Source organism: Leuciscus leuciscus (assembly GCF_965113295.1).
Source record: "Leuciscus leuciscus genome assembly, chromosome: 18".
Classification (NCBI taxonomy): Eukaryota; Metazoa; Chordata; class Actinopteri; order Cypriniformes; family Leuciscidae; genus Leuciscus; species Leuciscus leuciscus.
Window position 1 is genome coordinate 33,622,081 of NC_138742.1, and position 20,393 is coordinate 33,642,473.

At 41.0% G+C, this 20,393-nt stretch overlaps 2 protein-coding genes across 2 annotated transcripts; one reads left to right on the top strand and one right to left on the bottom strand.

Annotated features, from left to right (window-relative positions):
• The first annotated feature begins 168 nt into the window (after positions 1-168).
• On the top strand, positions 169-10,699 carry cnbpa (CCHC-type zinc finger, nucleic acid binding protein a). The gene is made up of 5 exons (XM_082146057.1): positions 169-322; positions 1,416-1,527; positions 1,616-1,681; positions 3,383-3,581; positions 9,691-10,699. The coding sequence occupies exons 2-5, from the start codon at positions 1,419-1,421 to the stop codon at positions 9,806-9,808; spliced, it is 492 nt and encodes a 163-aa protein (XP_082002183.1). The 5' UTR covers positions 169-322; positions 1,416-1,418; the 3' UTR covers positions 9,809-10,699.
• gp9 (glycoprotein IX platelet) lies at positions 10,353-18,771 on the bottom strand. Its single transcript, XM_082146053.1, has 2 exons — positions 18,612-18,771; positions 10,353-15,734 (listed from the first exon to the last, which is right to left on the bottom strand). The coding sequence occupies exons 1-2, from the start codon at positions 18,667-18,669 to the stop codon at positions 15,040-15,042; spliced, it is 753 nt and encodes a 250-aa protein (XP_082002179.1). The 5' UTR covers positions 18,670-18,771; the 3' UTR covers positions 10,353-15,039.
• Between the last annotated feature and the right edge of the window lie 1,622 nt (positions 18,772-20,393).

Genomic DNA, 20,393 nt, shown 5'->3' on the forward strand with positions numbered 1-20,393 from the left:
TAACACTTGTCATATATTCCAGTAGTTCTCTGTTTTTATAAAAGGCTACAGATGATATATAAACAAGCACAACGATAATATTCCATTTCTGAATATTTCCAACAGTGTTGTTTGTGTGGGCAGGACAAGTGTTTCTTCTAGATCAGTGATTGGACAGAATGGAGGGGTGTCTCCAGGCACTCGATCCTCATTGGTTGCCCCCGCGCTAAATCGGGATCTCTTATTGGCTACTGTATCTGTCGCTCAGCGGATTCATGCGCAGTGCTGAAGGGAGGAGTAAACAGCAGTGAGTCACAGCTAACAGGCTAGTGTTCTGTTATAGGTGAGTACACATATTATCAGCGACAAACTCTCAATTCCAACTGGTTTTGTTCATATTAACTTAATGATCAGTTACATCTTAAAACTGGCGTTGAATGTGTTGACCGCAGTGTGTGTAGCGAGTGAGTGTGTTTAATCACGCGCGTTGAGCTAGCCGAGGCCTGCTGCAGCGCGTGCCTGCGCGGGAAAGACTCGTAGAAGTGCACGTGCACGTGTGCAATTCCAGAAATAAAACACACAACAGTTCATAAATACTCACATCAATGCAGATTAGTGATAGAATTGAGTGTATTTGTGAAGTTTTTGAGTTGAATCTGCACGATGTGGCCCAGTGTTGAGGTGGTAAGGTTGTGGACGGTGAACATGTGACTTTCCTTCAATCGTGTGTCATTTATCAGGTGTAAGTTACATCTATAAACTTATAAATATACATTAATTAACTTATATGCCGTATGAATATAATTTACTGTAGTGTAGCCGAGAGCAGTTCACGTTACTCTGTTGTGCTGCGTTTCCTCGGGCTGATGTATGATTTAATGATTAATACAGGTATTAAACCATGATGCAGATGTTTAGGCCTTCATAACTCCTCTGTTTAAATAACGTTTATGAGTATTGATCACTGTTTCCAGTGTCAGCCCTGGTAATTGTGTTAGATGTGTCTTTAGCAGTAGCAGTGAGGCTAGGACACGTGCCATGTGCCGTCAGCCTTCCCATTCACACCATATGAGTGTGGATTATTGCCACTGACATAATTAAGTTATTAAAGTTGGGTGTAACGATTGTGCTAGCAAGCTCACACTACAAGTGAACACTTAGACTGGATCGACCTTCCTGGAAATATGGTGTCTGGCATGATTTGTCACTGAAAATAAGTTTTTGAGAAGGAATTAATTAACTTAGATTACAAGGTGAATGAATACAGAAACTGTAACTATAGAAACACTTGTTTAATTATTAAAATGACGTTTCGATGCAAAAAAACCTTCCTAAATATAGGCATATCTTTTTTTGCATTATGTTTTTATGGCATGAGTTTTCCACGTGAACTGTTGAACCTTGTCACAGAGGTAATGAGGTTTTAATCTCCGCAGAGAATGGACATGAGTACCAGCGAGTGCTTTGGATGCGGCCGCTCCGGACACTGGATCAAGAACTGTCCTAACGCGGGCCGGGGCCGTGGACGGGGTCGGGGACGAGGAAAGGGTAGGAGGACTGCAGGGCTTTATTTAAACACACGCATCTGTCCAGGAGCTGACTCATGCTCTCTCTCTCTCTCTCTGTGTCTCTGTAGATCTGTTCTGTTACCGGTGTGGAGAGCAGGGTCACATCGCCAGAGATTGTGAGCAGACCGAGGATGGTAAGAGTCTGCGCCTCCTCACACTTCCACTCACTAGAACTTGAAGATCTTTTGCAGGGCTGAACACCAAGGGGTTTTCTACTGGCCCGGTCGACCCCACCACACAAAAAAAGTAATAAATACATAAAATAAAATAGGCCTGTTATTGTTTTAGTTGTTATTGTTTTAGTTGTTTTGGATCCATGTAACGTTATTAATAAGGTTGTGACACCTAAAACTACTAGCCTAACTCATATACATTTTAAATGTTGTTAAAGACTCTCACTAATAAAATAAGAGATAATGTTCATCCAGCCGGTTGTTATCTCCGAATAAACCCTGACAGGGGGATCAGGATCAGGTGTTCATCAGCATGAAGGGGTTTATTCTGAGATAACACACACACACACACGAAGGGGTTTATTCTGAGATAACACACACACACATATGAAGGGGTTTATTCTGAGATAAAACACAAACACACACACACATATGAAGGGGTTTATTCTGAGATAACACACACACACACACACACACACACATATATATATATATATATGAAGGGGTTTATTCCGAGATAATACACACACACGATGGGGTTTATTCTGAGATAACGCACACACACACACACACGAAGGGGTTTATTCTGAGATAACACACACACTCACACACATGAAGGGGTTAATTCTGAGATAACACACACACACCTGAAGGGGTTTATTCTGAGATAACACACACACGAATGGGTTTATTCTGAGAGAACAACTGTCTGGATGTACATTATCCGTTTATTACACGGCTACTTGCCCCATAAGTGAATAATTAGACACGAAATATTGATCTGAGTTGAATTTTTTTTATTCGCTCTTTAAACACAAAGCTTCTGCGATGAGAGCAGTTTCAGCGGCAAGATCAAACTAGACAGAAATTTAAGAGATCCGGTATACAGTCATAACACTTATTTCAGATTAAACTGTTTTAAAATCGTACCTGTTTGTATCTTATGATCCTTTACAGTGTATAAAACAATAGTCACAAAATGGCAGCAGCTGCGTTTGTTTGAAACGAGAGCGTGAGTCCACGATACTAGATGGCATAATTAAATAACTGTACACAAAATATTGATTCGACTGAGTTCTAATATTTTATTAGCTCACCAAGCGTATATCACTGCTGGCTTCAGTGACCCGGGTGAGCCTGTGTTTCTGTTTTCAGCGGTTGTTACCGGGGAATAATATAGCGCTGTATGGCATGATTGACCAATCAGAATCAAGTATTAGCCATCTAATATGAACAAATAATCAATTTATGAGCAATAGTACAAATAAAAATGAAGTAAACGGTTCTTTTCAGGTTTTTCGTGTAGGTCTAAACTAGATGTTCAGGTACAGAACTAGTAAAATATCACTTTATAGTCTTCATTGTATAAATATAGATTAACCCTCATTAAAGTTATTCAGTCAAAAGCATTGAGCAATTTTTGTGTCTTTTGTTTGATTGACAGTCACTTTAAGAGCTGCACGGATCCAGTGTAATGTTACGCATCTCATCTCACGTTTATGTTCACTGAAGACGTAACCGACTGTGTTTACGATGATACTCAAGATGGGCAATTTGACAATTTTGTGTGTTTTCTGCGTGTCACTTTGGATGTGTGTTGCTGGTACTTTGCATCATTGGTCCTCATGGTTGATTAAATGTATTTTTGTTGTTTACACCCAGCATGCTACAACTGCCACAGGAGTGGCCACATTTCCAGAGACTGTAAAGAGCCCAAAAAGGAAAGGGAGCAGTGTTGTTATAACTGTGGTAAAGCCGGTCACGTGGCTCGCGACTGTGACCACGCCAACGAGCAGAAGTGCTACTCCTGCGGCGGCTTCGGACACATCCAGAAACTGTGTGACAAGGTCAAGTGTTACCGGTAAGTCCTCTTCTACAGAGCTGGCTGCTTTAAAGAAGGTTACCCAAATATAAGAATTATTTACTTGCCCACATGCTGTAACCAGAAGGATAAGGCTAAAATGGATAAGTTTTCACGTACAGATGCAACATGCTAAAACGACTCAATGCGGTTTGTAAAGAATATAGGCTGAGCACTGACACGCATGACGTCACTGTTTCCACAAATTCATGTTTTTCTAGTTTACACAGAGAGGATAACGGTATCGTTTTCAAAAACGTTCACTTTGAAACCCGTTTTCAGACCCCCAAAACACTGGTGTAGTGTAAATGAACGGCCAAAACGCATAGTTTTCAGTTGAAAACGGTGTCAAAAACATTATATGCTTTTATCTCTGTTATATTTAACAACCTTATAGTTAACCTTTATTTAAGCAGGCAAGTTACTTAAGAACAAGGTCTTATTTTCAACAGCAGCCTGTCTCATATTTCACTCTGAACGGTCTGTTTTTAAGCACATTATATACACACATTATATCCCTTAGACAAGAACTATTATTACTAGGGCTGGGCGATATGGACCAAAAGTCATATCGCGATATATTTAGGCTGAATATCGATATACGATATATATCCCGATATTTTTTCCGCAAAGTGAGAGAAAATTTTCCAAGTCAAAGCCAAACATGGAAACTGCTCCTGGTGAATAGAATGAAAATCATACCTGCATTACTTTTATTTAGTGTAATTTACAACGTAACGGCGTTGCATGCTCGTGGTTTCTTTTGCACTTGATAAGTGAGGCGATACAGCGCACGCCGCTGAGGTGAAAAACTTGATCTCAGCGTACACTTATGTCACTGCCTGGTAGTTCCTATTGTGCTGGGTTTTCTAAAGTAGTCATGATTCGCCTCTCATAACATAACATGCTCTAAACACGCACGCAGAGTGGAAAAGGAGGCGCGGGGAGCAAGGATCACAGCGCAAATTTGAACTATATCGATATGCGATATGGTCTAATTCCATATCGCATTTCAAAAATATATCGATATATTTTTTATATCGATATATCGCCCAGCCCTAATTATTACAACCACTAGTAAACCGCGTTCACTCTCCGTCACTGTCTCAGCCGCTCAGAGAACACAGTTAAACCGCGTTCACTCTCCGTCACTCTCACCCCTCAGAGAACAGTTAAACCGCGTTCACTCTCCGTCACTGTCTCACCCCTCAGAGAACAGTTAAACCGCGTTCACTCTCCGTCACTCTCACCCCTCAGAGAACACAGTTAAACCACATTCACTCTCCGTCACTGTCTCACCCCTCAGAGAACACAGTTAAACCGCGTTCACTCTCCGTCACTGTCTCACCCCTCAGAGAACACAGTTAAACCGCGTTCGCTCTCCGTCACTGTCTCAGCCCCTCAGAGAACACAGTTAAACCGCGTTCACTCTCCGTCACTGTCTCACCCCTCAGAGAACACAGTTAAACCGCGTTCACTCTCCGTCACTGTCTCACCCCTCAGAGAACAGTTAAACCGCGTTCACTCTCCGTCACTGTCTCACCCCCCAGAGAACAGTTAAACCGCGTTCACTCTCCGTCACTGTCTCACCCCTCAGAGAACACAGTTAAACCACGTTCACTCTCCGTCACTGTCTCACCCCTCAGAGAACACAGTTAAACCACATTCACTCTCCGTCACTGTCTCACCCCTCAGAGAACACAGTTAAACCGCGTTCACTCTCCGTCACTGTCTCACCCCTCAGAGAACAGTTAAACCGCGTTCACTCTCCGTCACTGTCTCACCCCCCAGAGAACAGTTAAACCGCGTTCACTCTCCGTCACTGTCTCACCCCTCAGAGAACACAGTTAAACCGCGTTCACTCTCCGTCACTGTCTCACCCCTCAGAGAACACAGTTAAACCGCGTTCACTCTCCGTCACTGTCTCACCCCTCAGAGAACAGTTAAACCGCGTTCACTCTCCGTCACTGTCTCACCCCCCAGAGAACAGTTAAACCACGTTCACTCTCCGTCACTGTCTCACCCCTCAGAGAACAGTTAAACCGCGTTCACTCTCCGTCACTGTCTCACCCCTCAGAGAACACAGTTAAACCACGTTCACTCTCCGTCACTGTCTCACCCCTCAGAGAACAGTTAAACCGCGTTCACTCTCCGTCACTGTCTCACCCCTCAGAGAACACAGTTAAACCGCGTTCACTCTCCGTCACTGTCTCAGAGAACACAGTTAAACCGTGTTCACTCTCCGTCACTGTCTCAGCCCCTCAGAGAACAGTTAAAACGCGTTCGCTCTCCGTCACTGTCTCAGCCCCTCAGAGAACACAGTTAAACCGCGTTCACCCTCCGTCACTCTCACCCCCTCAGAGAACAGTTAAACCGCGTTCACTCTCCGTCACTGTCTCAGCCCCTCAGAGAACACAGTTAAAACCGCGTTCACTCTCCCAGTGTTAATTTTGACAGCAAATTTTGATTTAGTTTTAGTCATAGTCTTTTGACTAAAATGCCATTTAGTTTTTGTCATATTTTAGTCATCTGAATTGTTTTAGTTTTAGTCTAGTTTTAGTCGACGAAATACAATAAGATTTTAGTCGACTAAATCTACAGTAGATTTAGTCGACTAAAATATAATGGGTTTCAATTTAAATGCATTTATTTAGAATTTCTCTAAAATTTCCAAACCATACTCCCGGAGAAAACATATTAACCTGCTAAAATGAATGATTTTAAAGTTTGAACATGCAATACAGATTTAACTACTGTAACTTAAAAAATATCTTAAAATTAAATAAAACCACTTTTCCTAAAGTAGAAGACAGTCTTTTTTTCAATGAATGATATATGAATTCTTTATAACTACTTGCATACATCATTTTTTATTCTTTCAAGCAGACATATTTATTTGTATGAATTAAATATAATTAATCCTTATTAAAGCTATTAACGAGCAATGAATGCTTTTCTCTTTTTCTTTTGTTGCTTGATCAATATTAAGGACACAGACCGCATTAGGTTTATTACCCACTGTCACTTTAAGACATCGGATCATGTCCAATGACATGCGGATCCAGAATTGCACTGATGCACATAGATACTCACAACTGTTTAAGACATAACCAACATAATTTACGTGAATACTCTCCAAAACGGACATTTAGACATAATATTTGTGTGTATTTGTCCATTCAGACACGAAAGAGAGCTCAATTCTGTACTCGCGCGCTGTATAGGCTAGGTGTCTATGTGCATGGCTGCACGCTTCGCGTCGGGTGTGTGCGCACAGAAAACCGTACCGAATATAGCTCTTTTTTTGCGTCGTCACTCTTATTCAGATCTTCATGTCTGCTCTACTCATTCTCCCAGACGTTTACATGTTTTAACGTTTGAGACATGCAGCGCATGTCAGCCCGTGTGCCGCTGGGTAGATCACGTTACAGTACAATTGACCTATGGCTAAGCCACGCCCCCAAACACGATGAGCCAATCACATACCCCTTTTCCACCAACAAGAACCGGGTGCTGGTTCAGAGCTAGAGCTATTGCCAGTTCGGAGTTGGTTCGACTGACGAACCGGTTTGCGTTTCCACCGGCCAGAGAGCCACAACAGAGCTATATCTTACGTCACTGCATACGTATCATGTTGCCCAGCAACGCTATGCGGCAGCGCCAAACACAAACACACCAGACTTGTTCGAGATGCATCGGCTTCTCGCAGAACGATCAGCACATGAAATCAAAGCACTGCGAAAGCGATCAAAAAGCACAAGGAGTCGTATGATCTCCAAACACTCCCGCAGCTCTGATCGGTCCACGCTGCTCCGATGCATCTCGAACAAGGCATCAACAATAATAGACGTTGCGTTACTATGGTTGCTCATGGGTTTGCGAAAATAAATCGGCATCCAAACACGGCGAATCCAACGCGTTCGTGCAGCTCGCCGTAACTTACATAGACGGATATTATAATCGAGCTGCTATTAGCTCGACTAGCTGCTATTTAAAAATGGCGGTCACAAGTTTCTCTTCAGTCTTGTTGGCCACGGTAACCCCGCCCCCAGCCTCTGACGCAAGCGGTTCTTTCTTGGCTCCGTTCTAGACCCTGCAATGATTTGGTGCTACTTAAGAACCAGTTTTACTGGTTCGGAGCTGGTGCTTTGGCGGTGGAAAAACAAAGAACCGATTTGAAACTAGGCTCTGGCTCCGAACCAGCACCAGCTCTGCCTTGGTGGAAAAGGGGTAACAGTGCGCATAGCTAACCCAATACACTCGTACATTCTCTGCTTCCACGTCCATTGAAATGCATTGCAGTTAGTCAGTTTTCATTCGTTTTTATCAGTTTAAGTTTAAAATGGTCAAACGGTGTGCATGGGGTACATTCAACTCCAACACTAGGTATCCTGAGAGGCTGGGCGACGGTGTGTATTTTTTACCCTTTCCCAAGCCACATCTCAACCGAGATAAGTGTCTGCTCAGGATTCATTTATGCAGTAACTTAGACCACAACACCAACTAAACGTGGATAAATTAAACAAGGATGTCTACATCTGTTCTAAGGTAAGTCAACAACGAATTTGAACGTTATCTTTAACATCTCTAAAGTAACGTTAGGCTAACGTTAGCCTAGCTTCTAGCTGCGTGGCAGTTTGACAAGAGTACAGTTTGACAAAAGCACAATGTTGTGTTTTACACAAATATAAGTAGGCTAAACACTTTGCAGTTTTAATGATGTCCTGTATGAACAAAATGGAGTATGTTTTTATGTTTCCACTGTTCGATCGCGCCCGCGCCTCTCTCTCTGACACACACACTCCAGCATTGCAATCTTGACATCGCAGCATGTTCATTATGCTGCGTTCACACCAAATGCGAATAGAGCGTCAAATTTGCGCGTATAAAGCGAGCGTTTGAAGCGAAATAGCACCAAACTATAACGTTTACACACTGACCTGTAACGTTAAATCTTTGTCTGGAGCTGAAGCTTTTCATCGACCTTCTCAAAATAAAATGATTAATATAACCCTCCAATGCATAGTTAAGGCCCTTTTGGTGACTTTGATATGATATATAATCTTTCTGTCTCCAAAAATCATCAATTGCCTCCTGTGAAATGTCTCTAACTGTGACAGCTGCAATAGCGCCTGTTAACGAATGTTGACTGTTTGTCCGAGTGAGTGGAGGGGGCGTGGCTTAGCCATAGGTCAATTGTGCGCATCTACCACAAATGCAGGACATCAGACTGGATCGCTTCCCAAATCGTCACTATCTAACATTTTCGTCTAGTTTTTATTCGTTGACGAAAATGTCAATAGATTTTCGTCATAGTTTTTGTCATTCAAAACTTGTTTTTATTTAGTTATCGTCTCGTTTTCGTCTGTGAAAAAATGTCGTTGACGAAAATGACAAATTATTAACGAAATTAACACTGCACTCTCCGTCACTGTCTCAGCCCCTCAGAGAACACAGTTAAACCGCGTTCACTCTCCGTCACTGTCTGCACTACACAGTACGAGATCACGGCCCTGCGAGAGCGCGTGGAGCCGCAGTGCCACTGTCTTTATGAGCGAGTCACCAAACACCACGTGTTCCTCCGCTTCATCTTTGCAGCCGAGTCAAACACTAGTTTATTAATAAACATTTAAAATGTCTCCTTGCTATTTTTGACATTCATAATCATTACTTTTGCCGTTCCTGTCTGGCAAGCTTTACGCGTGTGCTTGAGTGAAGAATAGGCTATATATATTTTTTTTTTAAACGCTCACTATGGTTTAATATTCTCTCCAGTATATATTTAAGTAATTCAATTAATGTAAATATGCAATTAGTCGACTAATGGCTTAAATGAACAACTGCAACTGAACAGCCCTACTTACTTCACATATTTTCTAACCAGCACGCCACAAAGGGCATTCTGGGTAAAGCGTGCGAAGCATAATCGGCCGGATCTCCGCTGTGTGTTCTTCTGTTGTCAGAGTTGGTTGACAGCTTTTAGATAAATCCCCCTCTGGTTACATGACTGATAATCAAATATAAAAATATTCAAAAATCGTGACTCATCTATAGATAGCAGAGCAGGAGTGTGTGTTTGCCAGGACCCTGAAGTGTGTGTGTGTTGCAGGTGTGGAGAGATCGGGCACGTGGCGGTGCAGTGCAGCAAGGCCACTGAGGTGAACTGCTACAACTGTGGGAAGACCGGTCACCTGGCCCGAGAGTGCACCATCGAAGCGTCCGCGTAACTCCTCCTCGACGCCCCTCCTTTCCTGATTGATGGTTGTTTCTCTTCTCTAAATCCTCTTCATTGGCCAACACCTGGCAAACAGAGGCCTTTCCAGGCCAGTGAGCAGCTTTGAGTTGTGTTTTCCTTTGTTATAAAGAAGAGGGGTAAAAAAAAAAAAATTTCATATTGCGTTTAAAATGAGATGTTTATTTAGGTAGGTAGAGGTGTAACGCATGACGCTCGGTTAAAGGAGCCCTTTCCATGCGCTGGTGAGAGGATCCGCGACTGGGACGTCGTGCGCCACGGGACCTCTGGGATCACGCAGATGAAGCTTAGATGAAATGAGAGAGAAGTCAGGTGAAGGCTCAACTCGGCCGTTTTGTTTTATTTTTCGTGGTTATATGGAGAAAAGTGTAAGCTGGCTTAAGAGGACAGACAAAACCATTTTCATCGATCGCAGGAGCTCCATTACGGCAAAGTGTCTCTACTATGGAAATGTTATATTGGTATTTTGGATTAATTTGAATATCAGAAGTCATTTTCTTTTCTCTTTTTTTGTTTGCTTTTTTTTTGTTTTGTTTTTTTTGCTTTTTTATTTTGTTTGACATTTATCTAAAGTCATGTTTGCAGGTTCATCAAACGATGCTTGTTAATGCTGCAAGTTATAGAGTAATTTTAGTCCTTTCTACCTTTAAATTATCCGGAACAATAAAGAGACACGTGGAATTAGCAACAATTTGCAAAAAGAATGTTTTCACAGAAATCAGATATTTTTGTATAATATCACTTGGACTACTGTAAGAATATCAGTGCTTGTACTCAGTTTTTAAGTCGGAGGAAATTGCAACTTAAGTCCTAGAACATAGATGTGTAATTTTAAACTGTCAATAAAGCTGGAGGAGGATGGGGAGTCCGTCTGCATTCATTCATTCATTCATTCATTCATTCATTCATTCATTCACTAATTCATTCATTCATTCTATCATCTAGAAAAACATGAAAGCATTCCTTTGAGGAAGGCATTTGCCATCTATTAGGTCTTAGATTTCAAAAGCAACTTTATTGGCCTATTGACACGATTTAGTAGATGACATGCACTGAAAAGTTGAGTAGTGGGTAATGCTTCAATATCACGATACGATATTGCGATACTCCAAGACATGATAAAAGCTTAACAAGAAATTTACTTTTGATTAAAATGCTAAATTTGGTATTAGAATTATTATACTTTTTGTATTGTCATTACAGTGGTTCAGTGGTACATCCACATAGAACATACATACATCCAGATGAATATAGACAAGAAAAACAGTAAAAAAGAATAAATAAAATAGTCAATCAGAAAATATTTAATGTAAAACATTGAACAAAACATTGTGATTGTATATTGAGTTGCTAATCGATAAACAGGCACACAAAATGAACAAAAAAAAAGGTGTAAATAAATAGGCTTGTACTTGGTGCTGAAACTCAAAGCACAGGACAATAGTGACACCAGAATAACAATATTCATGATTCTGAAGATGAAAATACAGGATTATTGTAGATGAATATGCTTGATCTCTGTCACTGACTAGATATATTTAAAATAATGTAGGACACTTTTACTGGTAACAGACATTTGGCTTTATCAGGACCCACAGATATTCCCCCATTGAATTATTATACATTATATTCAGCATTCCATACAGTAGTTTAATGTAGTACTGAAACAAACTCTTGTGTGAGGAAAAAAAAATTTTTTCTCACACAGAAATTTTATTTTGGGTGAACTATCCATGACACATATTGTTTGATTTTTGTACTGCGATATATTGTTACACCCCTATTCAGTTCACATAAAAGGGGACCTAATCTGCTTTTTCCCACGCTCATCTCGTTGCTGTTTCAGCATGAAAAAGCTCTGCAAAGTTCAAAAGCACAGAGTCCCTCAGTAGGGTGCTATTCTCTCTTTCTGAACTCCCTGAAACGCCTCGCTTCACACAGATGCTTCCTCACTCCTCCAGCCTGTGCCTGGAAACCCATCGCATTTATCCATCTTGAAGGGTATCTCAATTCTCTCAGTGCAGTGCGAGGGGTGAGGAGCGAGGAACGAGGGGTGATGAGCTAGGAGAGAGGAGTGAGGAACAAGTGAGGAACGAGGGGTGATGGGCGAGGAGAGAGGGGTGAGGAGCAAATGAGGAGAGGAAAAGGGTGAGGAATGATGAGTGAGGAGAGAGCGGTGAGGAACGAGGAGAGAGTGGTGAGGGGCGAGGAGTGAGGAGAGAGCGGTGAGGAACGAGGGGTTAGGGGCGAGGAGAGAGCGGTGAAGAGTGATGGGTGAGGAACGAGGAGAGGAAAGGGGTGAGGAACGAGGGGTGTAGAGCGAGGAATGATGGGCGAGGAGTGAGGAGAGCGGTGAGGAACGAGGGGCGAGGAGTGAGGATGTCTCCAGAGGAGCGAGGAAAGGGGTGAGGGGCGAGGAGTGAGGAACGAGGAGTGATGGGCGAGGAGTGATGGGTGAGGAGAGAGGGGCGAGGAGTGATGGGCGAGGGCGCTTCTAGAGGAGGGAGGAACGAGAAGTGAGGAAGCTTCCAGAGGAGTGAGTGATTTCAAAAATCTTTGCAATGGACAATATAGATGGTAATACCATATAGATGGTATTAAGTGTGGCACTGCATTTATTGGACCACACAGTTTTGTTCTAATAAATAAAAAACAAAAAAAGTCCTCTTTTCATTCTCAATAAAAATTCTGCCTAAAAAGAAATAAAAAAACATTAAGTAGGCCTATCGAAATTATAGAGTTAAACAGAGTTGCGTGTAGCTATGGTGTTAACGTTCTCACATTTTAATGTTTACCATGCCATGCCTTTTTTTATATATATATATATATATATATACATTATTGTGCCTTTAGCCCTTAAAACAACAGATAAAGTAATATTTATCTATTTTATATTTATGTGGTGGAGTGCGCTGCCGCTGAATAACACTGACAAGTCCTCTCTATTCAGTAACGTTAGTCTGACGAAGTTATGTTAGCTAATCTAACGTTACTGGCAACATACAATAGCTTGATCAGTCACACACGCAATCATATTCCAGGGGGCCCCCCTCTAGACACGCCCCTGTTCTGGACATGCTGGCGCCCAACAATGCAGATCTGCAACCTGGAAGGTCACGACATGCCTAACTTCAGGGTCTGAGTGTCAGCTGCATAATCGATGGAGATATGCTTCAGTCTATCTGTATATGTGTGGAAAATTACTATGTTTACCTATTTTCTTAGCCAATGAGAATCATTCAACCTGAAGCAAGGACGTAGCTTAGACCATGGTGGAGGGTGTAATTGCTGTGATCTTTGTAACTGTAAGCGGGGCGGCCTACGAACTCTTTGTGAGTCTTGAAGCTGACTTCTGCTGATGAAACTGCAAACTATCTTCAGTAAAACTTTTCTTCAATTCATTATAATTCTGACTCCGGTTCTTCATTCATCATATCTGGTTCTGGGTCTTTGACTGTAAATCCCCTTACACCGTCATGCCGGAGGAGTTCCTCATACCAACAGCTCCTTATGCATCTTCTCGTTCCCTTCTTAGGGAACCAGGGTAACACGAGTGACCCAGATCTTTCAAACAATTGATTCTGTTTATTTGTTGAGGGGAAGAGTGGCCTACATTAAAGAGGTCCTATAATGCCCCTTTTTACAAGATGTAAAATAAGTATCTGATGTCCCAAGAATGTGTATGTGAAGTTTTAGCTCAAAATACCCCACAGATTTGTATAGCATGTTAAAATGGTCACTTTTGCAGGGTGAGCAAAGATTTGCGTTGTTTTTTTTTTGTGTCCCTTTAAATGCAAATGAGCTGCTGCTTCCGGCACAGAGGGCGGAGCTTGAAGAGCTTGTGTGTGTTAGCAGCTCCAATTACCACACACACGCACTAAAATGTCAGAAATTGTTTTGCCTTTTATGTTCAAACCGGAGTCGGACAATGATGGAGAGACTCAAGAAGAAATGTCAACATGTAGAATGCAACAGGACGTCTCTGAATGGTTAATGGTTAAATTGATGAATTTATGCAGCTGATGTAGAGTTAACTATCTTCAAGTCATTGATTAGCATATTCTGTCATGATAATCTTTAAATCGCTCGTGTGGGAAGTGTTGTAAGGTCTACAGAGCCAGAGAATATATGCTGCATGAAGATGGAACAGGTATCGTTTCATTTAATTACAGTTATAACTTGTCATCTTGCTTTTATAACATGCTATTGCATTTGTCTTACGAACTGTATTGTAATAAATGTGAAAAGAGGAATGCGAGAGCTTGAGCAGATTCACAAATGTGCTCTTCTACAACTCTTCTTCTCAACATGGCCTAGCGAGTCCTTTGTTGCGTCTTCCCCATTTGCAGAAACGAGAGCTCAGTCAGGGAATACACATAATGTCTCATTTAATTAATCCAGAAAGTAATTCCAAAACAGAATCTCCAAATGTACCAACGAGTCCATACAAAAAATCCCAAAGAGGGTCTAGAAACATCAAAGGGTAAATTATGTTTCCCAAAGAGGTAAAAAAATGAAGGGAAAAAATAAAGACAACAAAATGAAGAAGTCAGATAACCAAACAGAGCGAATTAATCCAGAGAAAAGCACACGAGGAATTTACCAAAAGACTGGAGAGGTTGGTCTCAACATAACAAGTATGGAGTGAAAAACAGGAACAGAGCAACTTAAATACACTCACAGGAACTGAGGCACAGGTGAGAACAATAGCACATGATACAATGGCGGGAAACTGAAATGAAACACTGAGGGCCTCTAGTGGCCAAAACTAGTCCATAAACCTAACAATATTATTATAGCTTTTATCTTTATATTGGCTGTTTTCATTTTAATTTTAGTTTAATTATGTTTAATTTCATTTATTTTGTTGTGTTGTTATTTTATGTTTTTTTATTAATAAAATATGTATATATGTTCGTTTGTTTTTTAATTAATTTTATTTCAGTTATAGTTATATTAGTCTTGGCAAATAGCAAAAATAAAATACGTTTTCCCTTTCTAGTAAATGTTTATTTCATCAGAGGTTGTTTTCTTTTACTTTATGTTTGAACCGACTAAAATCCTCCTTACAGAGCAAAAGTTTGAGTAACTGGCAGGATTTACAATTTCCTAATATCTCAGTCCATGTTACAAATCAAATCGAAGCACAATGGCAGTATCCACGACACACAAGCAAGTGAAGGGATTAGTGTAGAGTTCAGTTTCTCACGGTACTTTAATCTTAATGTTGTGTTGCTTGTGCAGGACGTCCAGTATCTGAGGGAGGATGTCCATGTTGAGTAAAGGCTTGTCCATGTCATCCCCAAAACTGCATCTCACCCTCGCTCTGTGCTTGGGTTTGAGCGATCGAAGAGATTCTGCCTCAAACCCAGTGTGTCTCTCATCAATGCCCAGAATAAAGGTAGAGTTTCTTGCGAGTTGGACGCACCACAGCAGCAAACCAATGAGAAAGCAGAGCATTGAGCACAAGATGGCGTTATAAAGCCACTCGGAGCAGGCATCAGAGGCACAGGAGGGCAGATCGGCATCAGTGAGCTCAGCGATGGGCCTGTGGGCTAGTTCTGGAGGACTGGCACACACCGGACTCACAGACACGGCTTTATTTCTCTGAAGCCACTGTCTGAGGTACAGGATCCTGCAGTCGCAGTGGAACGGGTTCCCGGAGAGGTTGAGCAGCCGCAGGTTGGTGAGCGTGTCTAAATGCCCTGGAGATATGGCGGTGAGGAGGTTATTCTCCAGCAGGAGATCTGTGATGCTGGCATGAAGCTGAGGGAGCGTTCTCAGGCCCTGCGAGCTGCAGTTCAAACGCACACCTTTATACGGGACGGTCGTGCACATGCAGGAGTCACAGCTGACGTGAGCAAAGACTGAGCTCAGAACCAGAGAGAACAGCATCCTATCTGTGGACAGAACACAGTCACACATGTCTGAAGAAGAACACCGCTATGTGTACATACTCAAACTCATTACGATTATTCTAACTAATGTTCCTGAAAATCCTACAAGTCTTGAGTAGTTTCTGTCATTCATTTGTCTTTGGGTACATAACCTCATATTTACTGGTAACACTCTACAATAAGGTTCATTAGTTAACAACCTTAGTTAACTTGAACTGAGAATGAACAACACTTCTACAGCATTTATTCATCTTAGTTAATATTAATTTCGACATTTACTAATACATTATTAAAATCAAAGGTTGTATTTGTTAACATTAGTTAATGCACTGTGAACTAACATGAATATACAATGAATAGCTGTATTTTTATTAACTAACATTAACAAAGATTAATTAATACTGTAACAAATGTATTTCTCATGGTTAGTTCATGTTAGTTAATACATTAAGTAATGTTAACTAATGAACCTTATAGTAAAGTGTTACCGAATTGGCTGTAGAAAAGAGGAGCTGTAAAATCCTCTCAGTGCCGGAAAAGCCTGTTCATGATTATGGTTATATCAGGATCAAGTAATATTGAACAACTACAAGAACGTTCCAGATCAAGTGCAAAGCTCTATCAGCAGCATCTGTGACGTTCCCTAGAGCTGGATACGACTCTCTCTGATGAACAAACTACCAGAACAAAGAAGATCTGTGTTCAAGTGTTTTGGCTTGCCTCGAGTCACTAGCAGAATGAATTTGGTTTGCATCATTGATCATTATTTTCCTATTATCACCGTAAAGCTGCTTTGAAACAGTCTGTAGTGTATAGAGCGCTATAGAAATAAAGGTGACTTGACTACAATAGGCATACAATACTGACTTTAATAAGACAATCCCAGAATGCATAGTGACAAGCTCAGTGTAAAAGATAATAGATATAACAATGATGGAGAGTAACATTGATTATAAATATAATTACCTAAAATAATCAATGACAAATGTTCAGTGTAATAAACAAATCCAGTATTTGGGGCATGTGTATTTATATGCTGATAAATTGAACAGTTAGTTTAGCTAAATGCTAACATCAAACTCTACTGAAATCATTTGTGATTTGCGTGAGTGACAGAAAATAATTTCAACCTAACCTTAAGAGTGTAGAAACAAGCAAACATGTCTTGTCCATTAATGCACTTGCAGTGGAGCTGGGGCAGCAGGGTCGTCGATACACACTTTATACTAAACACTGTAGATTACTGTAGACCGACCTGAGATTCATTCCCCCTGAGATTGTTTCAGAAATCGTGATGTCTGCTTTCTATTAGCTGATTAGAATCAAGTGTTACGATGCCAGATTTCTAAATGAAACTCTTTTGATCTAATCAGTAAAATAGGTTTGCAAAAAGTCCTGAAATTGTTTGTGATTGGGTTCAGTTCACTCACTCACTGATATGCACAACTCTAAATTTAGCATGATTTGCACAACTAATATGCACCAAATTGGCCTTGAAAATTTTATTTTTGGAAGAATTAAAGGATTGGTTCACCTCAAAATGAAAATTTCCTGACAATTTACTCAGGAATGCCATCCAAGATGTCCATGTCTTTCTTTCTTCAGTGGAAAAGAAATTAAGTTTTTTGAGGAAAACATTTCAGGATTTTTCTCCACACAATGGACTTCAATGGCAACCAGAATGTTGAAGTCCAAATCAATGCAGTTTCAAAGTCTCTGCACGATCCCAGCTGAGGAATGGGGTCTTATCTAGTAAAACGATCGGCCATTTTCTAAAAAATTTATAAAAATGTATATACTTTTTAACCACAATTGTTTGTCTTGTGCTGGTCTGCGACACGCCATGTATTACGTCATCATGTTGGAAAGGTCACGAGTCACGTCATCTATCTAAGTTATTTGTCTATGTACTCCGGTTCAGAAAGGTCGGGAAGGGCAAAAAATTACATCTCATTTTCTCCTCCAACTTCAAAATCGTTCAACATCTTTGTTTTAATATATTATTATTATTATTATTATTTTCATGACCTTTCCAACGTGATGACGTAATACGTGGCGCGTCACAGACCAGCACAAGACGAACAATTGTGGTTAAAAAGTATAAACAGTTTTATTTATTTTTTAGAAAATGGCCGATCGTTTCGCAGGATAAGACCCTATTCCTCAGCTGGGATCGTGCAGAGCCCTTTGAAGCACTCCAGAGCCCTTTGAAACTGCATTGATTTGGACTTCAACATGTTGGTTGCCATTGAAGTCCATTGTGTGGAGAAAAATCCTGAAATGTTTTCCTCAATTTCCACTGAAGAAAGAAAGAGATTAACATCTTGGATGGCATTGAGGTGAGTAAATTATCAGGAAATTTTCATTTTGAAGTGAACTAATCCTTTAAAATCAGCACTTTATCTTTCTTAACATTTCACAACTGTAAACACAGTTTTGTTGTTGTTTGTCACAGATGTTTTCCATAGAGCTTAACTTGTGTTGAATCTGAATTGGAGTTCAATAATAAAAGAACAACAATAAAACAAAACAAATATTACAAAAAAGAGATCAGTGTGTAAAGTAACACTGTCATTCAGTGATGTTGAAAAGGTCAAACATCTCAAAAGGTTCGACATTATGAACGGCACTGACGCAGACTGGCCTCACGCTGTCGAGTGTGCTTTTGCCATGCTGACACTGAATATACTGGCTAATTTATAAAAGGTATGAGCTTTATGACAGATAGGGTTTAAAAAGTTTAAAGTCATGGAAACAGACAAGCCTTTAAGCAGAAATGCCCAATTCAACACTCTCACTATAACAACATAATTTACTTTATTTGGACACTTAAGTCTCACTCTAAAGAGTGTAAATATGCATAATGGATGTAAGACTTACCTTTCAGCATATGTGGAGGTGTCTGATAATCATCCTGGCTGTAGGCGGAGAGGAACATCCACAGTTCTTCTTTCAAACGCTTCTGTATATTAATATGGGTATAACTGGTGCTGTAAACCTTAAACCACTGGAAATGTTTTTCCCATGTCTGATAGTTTCTCTCGACCAATGAGAGCTCTAGGAGCGTGGTGGGTCATGTGATCATCACTAGGGTGGCCTGTGTGAGCAGGGGATAACACTATCTGCCAACAGCACATTAGAAATGCCCTGCGTGTTTATTTCTGCAGTTGAGATCAGTGGAATATCTTCATGTTGAGCCTGCAGTGGGTACATGATGCCACCAAAGCAAAGTGACTCTCATTACACTTCATACTAATTACTGCTTACATTTATTAAAAAGCTACAACCCCTATTAAATGTAAATATATCAGATATCATTTAAATGTGATCCTGATAGACAACTTCTGGGTTTGTGCGGGGACTGCAGGGCTTCATGAGCTGATGAAAAGTAATAATTATCTGAATCAAATGGAACATTAAAAAACAAAAGCACAATTACTTAAATTAAGACTGAAGAAGTGAGATATTGCCACGGTTTGCCTGTTTAGTTTGATTCTTTGTATTTAGTTTCTTTGCTTTAGATTACATTTACACGACAACAATGCACTAAAAATGTCAACGCTTTTGCCTACAGACGACAACATCGTCAAAACGATTCCCCGTTCACACTGAAATCGACATTACTGTGTGTGCTAGTCACAGCCATTTAGGCAGTTATCGCCTCAGCATGGCGGAGTGGGTACTCGTTCCCCACAGTGTCTTCGGGCGCAGTGTGTGTTCCCGTTCGAGAGGTTCGTCTCAGGTTACGCATGTAAGCATGGTTCCCTGAGAACGAGACACTGCGTCTCACTGCCATGCTTCAGGCATACCTGGTCACGTCTCCTTCAGACAAAAGTGCTGATGATGTGAACTCTAGATGGCCTTCTACACTCCCGTCACACGACAGTGACGTCACGGCAGGCCAGTGTCGTTCGAGTCATGTGCTTCAGACACCGGTCACGCTGGAGGTGTTCCCCAAAGTGTCTTCAGACTCGTTCCCTTCTCAGGGATCCATGGATACATGCGCAGATGTTTTTGAAGTTTAAAAGGAGACAATAACGGTATCATTATCAAAGTGCAAACTTGCATTTTGAAACCCATTTTCAAAAGTTTGCATTTTCAGGGCCTAAAACTCCACTGTCGTGTAAGTGAACGGCCAAAACGCATAAAAAGTGTTCCTGTTCCTTGTTTTACCCCTCATTTTGTATATGTAATTCTAGCCTTGTGTTGCAGTGTTTAGTCCCTTCTTGTTCTTGTTGTTTTCGTTGGTTTGGTTCTCCAGTGCCCCAGTGTATAGCGATATCGAGTTTGTTTTGCTTAAATAACAGTATAATATTATAGATCTTTCGTGACGTAACGGCGCTTTGACTGTCGAGAAGAAGTCTGATGGGGAGCTCGCTTCGAGTGCGCATATCGACGGCAAACGGGGCGCTCGCGAGCACCCTTCCGAAAATCTAAAATGACAAATGGGAATCCCTACGTTCTCATGGACTTAACGCACACATGCAAACAGCAGCCATCGTAAGTCCACAAGACCGAAAGTGCATACGAAGTGTGTCATTTGGGACAGGACCTTAGCAGTGATTTGGAAAAACAACACAAACTCGAATAACGATACGCTGGGGCACAGGAGAACGAGAAACACAGGAACCAAACCATTCGCATAACAACATCAAGAACGGA

Excerpts from the sequence above, each read along its gene's own strand:
- gp9 (XM_082146053.1), bottom strand. The coding sequence starts at position 18,669 with ATGTTCCTCTCCGCCTACAGCCAGGATGATTATCAGACACCTCCACAT. Across the intron at positions 15,735-18,611 it reads ACCTCCACATATGCTGAAAG|ATAGGATGCTGTTCTCTCTG; the intron begins GTAAGTCTTACA and ends TTCTGTCCACAG.
- cnbpa (XM_082146057.1), top strand. The coding sequence starts at position 1,419 with ATGGACATGAGTACCAGCGAGTGCTTTGGATGCGGCCGCTCCGGACAC. Across the intron at positions 1,682-3,382 it reads TTGTGAGCAGACCGAGGATG|CATGCTACAACTGCCACAGG; the intron begins GTAAGAGTCTGC and ends GTTTACACCCAG. Across the intron at positions 3,582-9,690 it reads GACAAGGTCAAGTGTTACCG|GTGTGGAGAGATCGGGCACG; the intron begins GTAAGTCCTCTT and ends TGTGTGTTGCAG.